The sequence below is a fragment of the Tachysurus fulvidraco genome, chromosome 13 (assembly GCF_022655615.1).
Source record: "Tachysurus fulvidraco isolate hzauxx_2018 chromosome 13, HZAU_PFXX_2.0, whole genome shotgun sequence".
Lineage (NCBI taxonomy): Eukaryota > Metazoa > Chordata > Actinopteri > Siluriformes > Bagridae > Tachysurus > Tachysurus fulvidraco.
Window position 1 is genome coordinate 27700176 of NC_062530.1, and position 10000 is coordinate 27710175.

At 44.0% G+C, this 10000-nt stretch overlaps 2 protein-coding genes and 3 long non-coding RNA genes across 12 annotated transcripts in view; 2 read left to right on the forward strand and 3 right to left on the reverse strand.

Annotated features, from left to right (window-relative positions):
• The window catches only part of LOC113663995, a 16994-nt gene extending 8888 nt beyond the window's left edge, over window positions 1–8106 (reverse strand). Inside the window, exons 1-2 of the long non-coding RNA XR_007144649.1 lie at window positions 8005–8106; window positions 1200–2109 (exon numbers count right to left, since the gene is read on the reverse strand). This is a non-coding gene — a long non-coding RNA (uncharacterized LOC113663995). The remainder of the gene's footprint in view (window positions 1–1199; window positions 2110–8004) is intronic.
• Window positions 1–9237, forward strand: part of sema6dl (sema domain, transmembrane domain (TM), and cytoplasmic domain, (semaphorin) 6D, like) — a 27183-nt gene extending 17946 nt beyond the window's left edge. The window contains exons 15-19 of one of the 8 annotated variants that reach the window (XM_027179563.2): window positions 170–247; window positions 1217–1272; window positions 1504–1560; window positions 2930–3088; window positions 5885–9237. In XM_027179563.2, coding sequence (XP_027035364.1) covers window positions 170–247; window positions 1217–1272; window positions 1504–1560; window positions 2930–3088; window positions 5885–7086 — 1552 coding nt within the window. In that variant the 3' untranslated portion in view covers window positions 7087–9237. Of the gene's footprint in view, window positions 1–169; window positions 248–1213; window positions 1273–1503; window positions 1561–2929; window positions 3089–5884 lie in introns of all 8 variants that reach the window. The other 7 variants (XM_027179561.2, XM_027179566.2, XM_027179564.2 and 4 more) reach the window with 7 other exon arrangements.
• Window positions 1–10000, forward strand: part of LOC113657299 — a 1727325-nt gene that overhangs the window by 414641 nt on the left and 1302684 nt on the right. The window lies entirely within an intron of this gene.
• Window positions 1–10000, reverse strand: part of LOC125146171 — a 1103650-nt gene that overhangs the window by 241175 nt on the left and 852475 nt on the right. The window lies entirely within an intron of this gene.
• Window positions 8911–10000, reverse strand: part of LOC113663994 — a 16237-nt gene continuing 15147 nt past the window's right edge. The window contains exons 3-4 of the long non-coding RNA XR_007144647.1: window positions 9231–9532; window positions 8911–9129 (exon numbers count right to left, since the gene is read on the reverse strand). This is a non-coding gene — a long non-coding RNA (uncharacterized LOC113663994). The remainder of the gene's footprint in view (window positions 9130–9230; window positions 9533–10000) is intronic.

The window sequence follows — 10000 nt, forward strand, 5'->3', positions numbered from 1 at the left end:
CCCTAACGTGCATGCATAAACACACACACACACTCACCCTAACGTGCATGCATAAACACACACACACACACACTCACCCTAACGTGCATGCATAAACACACACAAGTTCCATAATAGTAAAGTGGAGCAAAAAATATTAGATTATAAAATGATTGTGTGTATTTTACAGGTCATGTATTGCATCCAGAGATCCTTACTGTGGTTGGATGTCACATGGAGCTTGTGAGAGAATTCCAGCAGGAGTGGAGTAAGTCTCAAACACATACAGTGGTGTGAAAAAGTCTTGGCCCCCTTCCTGATATTTTATTTTTTTGCATGTTTTTCACACTTTAATGTTTCAGATCATCAAATAAATTACAATACTAGCCAAAGATAACACACGTAAACACAACATGACAGGTCAGGACTTTGATTTCCCTCATTTTCTCTCATTTGTTCCTGAATGTCTTTGGACCTCGGCGTGATGTGTAGATTTTGAGGATCTTTTGGTCTACGTCACTTTGTCACTCAGGTCTTATTTAAGTGATGTATTGATAGTGAACAAGTGTGGCAGTAATCAGGCCTGGGTGTGGCAGTAATCAGGCCTGGGTGTGGCATTAATCAGGCCTGGGCGTGGCATTAATCAGGCCTGGGTGTGGCATTAATCAGGCCTGGGTGTGGCATTAATCAGGCCTGGGTGTGGCAGTAATCAGGCCTGGGTGTGGCAGTAATCAGGCCTGGGTGTGGCAGTAATCAGGCCTGGGTGAGGCATTAATCAGGCCTGGGCGTGGCCACAGTAATGTTTTAACAGGGGGCAAATACTTTTTCACACAGGGCCATGTAGGTTTGGGTTTTGTTTTAACTTCATAATAAAAACCTTCATGTAAAAACTACATGTTGTGTTTGTGACCTGAGAAACAGTTTGGATATAAAATAAATGTGGACGTATTTACATCTTTTTGTTCTGAAACATTAAAGTGTGACAAAAAAATCAGGAAGGGGGCCAACACTTTTTCAAGCCACTGTACATACACACACACATACATACACACACACACACACATACATACATACACACACACACACACACACATACATATGTACATATACACACACACATATACACACATATACCCATACACACACATACACACACACACACACACACACACACACACACACACACACACACACACACACACATACTAACACAAACTCACTCTCTCTCCCTCAGCAGTGGGTTTGAGCAGGATGTGGAGTTCGGGGACACGGGGCATCTTGGTGACTGTCACGGTGAGATCATCTGTGTTTTCTCATCATACACTCACACTCGCTTACACACACACACACACACACACACACACACACACACACACACACACACACACACACACACACAGAGGAATGTTTGTGCTGATTTATTTTGTTTTTAATCATCTTGCTTTACAAACTCTAGAGCTTTTCAGTTTTAATTTGATTTTATTTTTATTTTCTGCTGTTTTCTTGTTCCTTTAATTCCTGTAGAGTTTTTGACTCCCGCTTCAGCGCCAGGTTTCAAATCTTATGGCGACGCAACTGCTGGTTAGTTTCCTTCTTATTCAAAAGATTTTGTTTCCTTCAGTTCAGCATTCCTCTTTCATCATCATCATCATCATCATCATCGTCATTCAGTCTCTAAACAATCTCGTCTCTGCATGTAAACATGAGTCTGTTATTCAATCTCACACACACTCACACACACTCTCACACACACACACACACACACACACACACACACACACACACACACACACACACACACAATCAGGACATTAATGTTAATGTGCTTCATTAACTTCATTAAAGATGTTAATTAACTCTGAGTTGGTTGCTGGTTCCAGGTGATTAGTTCTGATGTAAGTTATATTGAGTTTCTCACACACACACACACACACACACACACACACACACACACACACACACACACACACACACACACACACACATCATGATACTGAACACAGCTACAGGAAGTGAACATCTTGTTGTCTCTGCGCTGTTACTGGGGTTTAGTTGTGTGTTAGTGTGTGATGGTGATAAGTTTGTGTACTCACGCTCAGATCACAGCTGCTCATTTTCACCTCTTTCAGCCTGAAGATTTACCAAATATAATGTTCATTTCTCACTAACACACTCTAACACTTTTAATGTTTATATTTTATACATGTTTTATATGTTTACTTTTGATGATGAGGTGAATTTTGGAGTTTAAATGATGCACTAAAGCTTCTATACACTGCATTAATTAATTAAATATATCACAATGTAAATATAGTGTGTGAGTGAATGTGTGTGTGTGTGTGTGTGTGTGTGTGTGTGTGTGTGTGTGTGTGTGTGTGTGCTCTGTGATGGGTTGGCACTCCTGAGAGAATAGAGAGAGACTGCTGAGGGGACGAGTGTTTAGAGCTGAGAGAATAAAGAGAGACCGCTGAGGGGACGAGTGTTTAGAGCTGAGAGAATAAAGAGAGACCGCTGAGGGGACGAGTGTTTAGAGCTGAGAGAATAAAGAGAGACCGCTGAGGGGACAAGTGTTTAGAGCTGAGAGAATAAAGAGAGACTGCTGAGGGGACGAGTGTTTAGAGCTGAGAGAATAAAGAGAGACTGCTGAGGGGACGAGTGTTTAGAGCTGAGAGAATAAAGAGAGACCGCTGAGGGGACGAGTGTTTAGAGCTGAGAGAATAAAGAGAGACACAAACAGGAAGTCAGTGAAGATTAAATGTAAGTTTGTTGTGACTTAATGTGAGAGAGGAATGAAACTCTCAGGTGCTGCAGTTAGAGTTGAGTCGTCATGGTGATGGTGAGTTACACCTGACGACCCCATGACCTTCATGTGTCAGGACGTTAGTTTGTCCAGAAGTGTGTGGACTCTTTGGCCCCAGGAATAACTGTGTGAATGATGTGTTTACTGCAGTGGAACAGGAAAAGCCGATGCTGTCAGTCACGCTGTCCTCAGAACCTAAACATTCCCCACACACTCCTCCCTCTCTTCATCCTCAACTCCGCGACACGCCGAAATCTGTTCTCCATGACGATTCGGAAACTTCCAGAACATTTGATTCGGTGATGGAGGGTAAGGCCTTGACGGAAGCAGGGGATTCTGGGTAATGTTGCTGTTAGCGATCATCTCTGTGAAGCTAGCTGTTAAAATATACAAAAACACACACACACACACACACACACACACAATACACACATATACAAACACACACACACACACACACACACAATACACATATATACAAACACAATACACACACACACAATACACACACAATACACACACACAATATACACACACACAATACACACACAATACACACACAATACACACACACAATACACACACAATACACACACACACAATACACACACAATACACACACAATACACACACAATACACACACACACAATATACACACGCACACTTTTGATTGTTTTGTATGTTAATAGCTAACTGTTAGCTTAGCGAGGTGACGTTAGCAGCACACTCAGGTCCCAGTAGCTACATGTCAGTTTATTTAAGTTTTTCTCTCATTTCCTTTTCTTCACTTCTTTCCCTTCAGTTGAATGACATCATCTTTCTGTTCTCTTTTATCTCTCATTTGCTTCATGTTCTGTTTATTTATTAATGACACTTTTATATCTTGTGCTTTTGGTTTTCCCAAAAGTCTTCCCAAGGCCTTGCTGCAACCCAGCACTGTTTCTGCTTCACTTTCACTGACACTAACACACACACGGCGTGGACACTAACACACACACGGTGTGGACACTAACACACACACGGTGTGGACACTAACACACACACGGTGTGGACACTAACACACACACGGTGTGGACACTAACACACACACGGTGTGGACACTAACACACACACGGTGTGGACACTAACACACACACGGCGTGGACACTAACACACACACGGCGTGGACACTAACACACACACGGTGTGGACACTAACACACACACGGCGTGGACACTAACACACACACGGTGTGGACACTAACACACACACGGTGTGGACACTAACACACACACGGTGTGGACACTAACACACACACGGCGTGGACACTAACACACACACGGTGTGGACACTAACACACACACGGTGTGGACACTAACACACACACGGTGTGGACACTAACACACACACGGTGTGGACACTAACACACACACACACACGGTGTGGACACTAACACACACACGGCGTGGACACTAACACACACACGGCGTGGACACTAACACACACACGGCGTGGACACTAACACACACACGGCATGGACACTAACACACACACGGCGTGGACACTAACACACACACGGTGTGGACACTAACACACACACGGTGTGGACAATAATACACACTCGGTATAGATACTAACACACACACGGTGTGGACACTAACACACACACGGTGTGGACACTAATACACACACGGTGTGGACACTAACACACACACGGTGTGGATACTAATACACACACACGGTGTGGACACTAACACACACTCAGTATAGATACTAACACACACACGGTGTGGACACTAACACACACACAGTGTGGATACTAATACACACACGGTGTGGACACTAACACACACACAGTGTGGATACTAATACACACACGGTGTGGACACTAACACACACTCAGTATAGATACTAACACACACTCGGAACACTAACACACACTCAGTATAGATACTAACACACACTCGGAACACTAACACACACTCAGTATAGATACTAACACACACTCGGAACACTAACACACACTCAGTATAGATACTAACACACACTCGGAACACTAACACACACTCAGTATAGATACTAACACACACTCGGAACACTAACACACACTCAGTATAGATACTAACACACACTCGGAACATTAACACACACTCAGTATAGATACTAACACACACTCGGAACACTAACACACACTCAGTATAGATACTAACACACACTCGGAACATTAACACACACTCAGTATAGATACTAACACACACTCGGAACACTAACACACACTCAGTATAGATACTAACACACACTCGGAACATTAACACACACTCAGTATAGATACTAACACACACTCGGAACACTAACACACACTCAGTATAGATACTAACACACACTCGGAACATTAACACACACTCAGTATAGATACTAACACACACTCGGAACACTAACACACACTCAGTATAGATACTAACACACACTCGGAACACTAACACACACTCAGTATAGATACTAACACACACTCGGAACACTAACACACACTCAGTATAGATACTAACACACACTCGGAACATTAACACACACTCAGTATAGATACTAACACACACTCGGAACACTAACACACACTCAGTATAGATACTAACACACACTCGGAACACTAACACACACTCAGTATAGATACTAACACACACTCGGAACACTAACACACACTCAGTATAGATACTAACACACACTCGGAACACTAACACACACTCGGAACACTAACACACACTCTGACACACTTCCTCTTCTCCATATGATCAGGTAGCTGGAGCTAATCCCTAACAAACCTTTCTCCTGGAAGCCTTTAGCTTTTAGCGTCTGAGTGGACGACGTCTTCCTCACTAACGTAATCCTGTTATGTGGCTGTTAGCTTCCGGCTTCCGGCTAATCCGATTCTCTCGTCTGCTCTGGATTCACTTCTGCTCCGTTCAGCTGGATTAACTTCACATCTTCATGAGTATAAAGTTTAAATAAATCTCAGGAAGTGAGTGAATGTCTGCTGGGGGAGGTGGAGAAAAAGGTGGAGGAGCTGCCCACTGTGTGTGTGTGTGTGTGTCTTCAGTGTGAGTTTACATGATGTTGTTGTGTGTCTGCAGGGATTTGGGAGATCCAGTCAGGTGAATCTAACCAGTTGGTGCACATGAACATCCTGATTGCGTGCGTTCTCGCTGCCTTCCTCTTGGGGGCGTTCATCGCTGGTGCTGTGGTCTACTGCTACCGAGACATCTTCCTGCACAAGAAGACACGCAAAATCCACAAAGTGTCACGTAGTAAAGATGAGGAATCCACAGTGTCACGCACAGACTCCACCGGGAGCTTCACCAAGCTGGACGGCCTCTTCGAAAGTCCGGTGAAGGAATTTCCCAGCGCCATGGAGGAGGCAAGGATCTACTTCAGTGGAGACAAAGAAGAAAAAAGCCCAGAATCCAAATCCGTCAGCAGGCAAAATCCAGAGCTGGCGGCGTTGCCAACACCCGAATCGACGCCGGTGCTCCACCAAAAGGGGCTACAGCCAAACAAGAACCAGTGGGAAAGAGGACAAGGAAAATGTGTGTCTCAGAAAGAAGCTCCACCCAAAAGTCCTCAAAATCCAAACATCCCGAGTGCCGTCGTTCTTCCAAACGCCACGCACGAGAGAAGCATCCAGAGCAGCGACTCTGGCAGTGTGACGTCAGTGCATAAAGAACAGAGCCGTTCTGTGGATGCTAGAAACACCCTTAACGAACTTCTGAAGCATCTTAACGAGGCTAATGAGGCAGAGACGATAAATGCAGATGCTAAAACCGTAGTGAACGAAACGACTCGTCCGCGCTCACACCTGATGCTCGAGCCCCTGTGTAACTTAGCAGAAATCCCACCTAAGATCCCGAGTCGTGGTGCATCGCTTTATTCCCCGACATCCTCTTATTCGACTTCATCCTATTCGCCGTCATCCTCGTTAACCAGACACAGTCCCACCAAGCGTGTGGACGTCCCATCTGTGCCCTCGTCACCTACGGGGCATGTGGGGACTCTCGACAGGCAGCGTTTTCACCGTGTCGGCTCCACCCATCGCCATGCCGGATCGTCCAGTGCCATGTTGACACGCCACTCTAGCTTCAACCGAGGTGCACTGGCTCCGCCCACACCGCCCTCCAGGATGGACTCGCAAGGCATGTCGAGGCAACACAGCTACAGCGGGTACGGATCACTTCCCCGGACTTTTGTTAAACGAACCGTGTCGTTAAAGCCAGACGTTCCACCCAAACCCGGAGGATTCGTACCGCAAACGAGGCCCGTGAACAAATATAGCTACTGAGCCGAGGATCCATCACACACTCCGGAGACAAGGAGGACAGTAAAAGAAGCATGGCTACTGAACAGAGCAGGAATCAAACGTAGTAAAGGCAGGAATATGGCTGTTACTACATAAAGGAGTAAAATGACAATATATTGGGGGCGGGGTTTGAGGAACTTTGGTCTGTGAGGCTTCATGGTCATCTGGGGCCAAGGGTGAAAGGTCATGTGGGATTAACCTGTTGCAGGAATACTTGAAATAATGTTAACCAGCATCGACTAAAAACAGGAACATAGAACTGAAGAAAAAGCGGGAGGAGTGACGTGAGCTGGTGACGTGGTGATGTTCGTCATGGCAACAGGACACGGTACAGCGTTACACACACGCTGTGAGGATGCACTTACAGCTGGCTTCTCTCCAGCTCCTGTTATTAATGTCATGAAACTAAACTGTTACATTACTGTGTGTATGTGTGTATGTGTGTGTGTGTGTGTGTGTGTGTGTGTGTGTGTGTGTGTGTGTGTGTGTGTGTGTGTGTGTTTAGATGTCCATGTGCCTGCTTTTAACTTTTTGTTTAATTTTTTTATACTCACTGGGAAACATTTCAGTAATTTGCTGCTATTGAGTTTAGATAAAGTGTGTGTGTGTGTGTGTGTGTGTGTGTGTGTGTGTGTGTGTGTGTGTGTTCAGCCACAGAACAACATTTTATTATTTCATCTGTTTTTGAGAAACACACTGAGGTCGAAGGGTCTCAGTGATGTAATGAATCGAACTCCTAGGTAATTGACTGAGGCTATAGTTTTGCACTGGATCTACAAAGCTAATGTAGCTAACAAGTACTGGAAGCTAATAGCTACCACTTTAGCATTGTGCTGAATTACTGCAAGAGTGACAAACACACTCCATGTTCTAGTGTGAGCCGTTATATCAAACTCAGACCTGTTCAAACTCGGCCGTTAGGAACCAGAAACGGTTCTGATGACTGAAGGAACCGCGACGTCTCCTAGCGAAGCGTCATGCAGGAAATGACCACCGCTGTAAATAAACACATATAATAATAATAATAATACATTTCAGAGGTGTGTTCTGTGCCTTACTGAGAAAGCTTTTCTTTAAATCACTGCACATTCATCCATGAAACAGAAGAGTGAAATGTAAAGGAGCAAAAAGAACGACAATGAAAACATTGCTAATAATAAATGGTGTTGCCTTTAACGAGGAGGAATAATGGCCTTCACTCGCTCCGTGGTGTTTGTGATGCCCAGAGATGCTGTTATTGTCTAACTCTCTTAAAGTTAATGTAAAAATGTTTCTGACATTTAATATAATAATAATAATTATAATAATAATAATTATAATGTGTACAGCTCAAATATTAGCTACAGAATTAGCATTAGCCTGTTAGCATGGACCTAAATCCCACAAGCAGGTGACAGACTTTTCACTGATTGGTTGTTAACTGTAAGTATAAAGTATAAAGATGCTCAGTGTTAAATTCTCAAATCTAATCACACCTTCAGATTATTATAGGATTTATATTTCTGCAGTAACACGTGACCCTGAGGAAGACGTGAGCTTGTGGAATCAACCCCAGAAACCATGTTAGCACGCTAGCGTTAATCCTGTAGCTATGTGAGACGTTTAGCTTTCGCGCGTCCAAACGCGGCTGATATTCAGCTCGGTGATGACGACAAAACGTTACAGAAACATTTTGGAAAACAAATTTACTTCTGGACTGAAATCGTCTTTCTGTAACGAATCTGGGAAGAGAAAAGAAAGAGAACTCCACCGAGTGACGTCTAGATCGTTTACATTTGACTAGACGTGTGCCGATAATCACCTGACCTTCTGTGACCTGACCTTTAACCCCCGTGTTACTGTTGAGATCTTCTGTGATTCAGAATGTTGGTGTTTTTCCTCAGCAGCTGATTTCCGGCTCCGGCTGGTGACGTCAGCGTCTGTTCTTCACACCATAAACCAACATGGTTTTATTTAAACTGCAGAATCTGGGTGGATGTTTACTTCTTGTTTGTTTGTTCCTGCAGATTATTTTAAGGTGGAGGTCTGTGGACAAACCTGTACTGTGAAGCTGTAAATATTTCCATTACTATGTTATTTTTGTTGATTTTTTTAACACAGCATGTAGAGAAGAAATAAAACCTTACTACACGAGTCTCGCGTCCTGCTGTGGTGCTTTGGTCAGACGAAGTATATGGATTTTGTCTTAACTAACAGTGAAGTGTTTGTGGGTGGAGAGACGTGTGGAGCTCAGGGCCGTGTCTCAGGGCATCAGGAGGTGTAGAGACGTGTGGAGGAGAACAGCCTCTGAACCCAAGCAGTGAAATGTTATTAGATTCCTGTCAGATCATCGCTTCTGTTCAAGGTGAGTGTTGGACTCCAACATGGATGTGTCTCGTGTCCTGTTGGTGCTTTTCATCAGCAGGATATGACTCCACTGGGTGGTGCCCTGAGGATGCAGACGATTATGTTCTTTTAACACATGGGTGATGGAGAAGAAAGAGTGAAATTGAGCAGTATGTGAGTTTAATGGCCTCAGTGTTACAGTCACTGTAGTGTGGGGGGGGGGGGGTGAAACTCAGATTATAGATGGTGTAGATCAGTGTATCTCTACACCACCTTATTAGATCAGTGTATCTCTACACCACCTCATTAGATCAGTGTATCTCTACACCACCTTATTAGATCAGTGTATCTCTACACCACCTTATTAGATCAGTGTATCTCTACACCACCTTATTAGATCAGTGTATCTACACCACCTTATTAGATCAGTGTATCTACACCACCTCATTAGATCAGTGTATCTCTACACCACCTCATTAGATCAGTGTATCTCTCCACCACCTTATTAGATCAGTGTATCTCTACACCACCTCATTAGATCAGTGTATCTCCACCACCTTATTAGATCAGT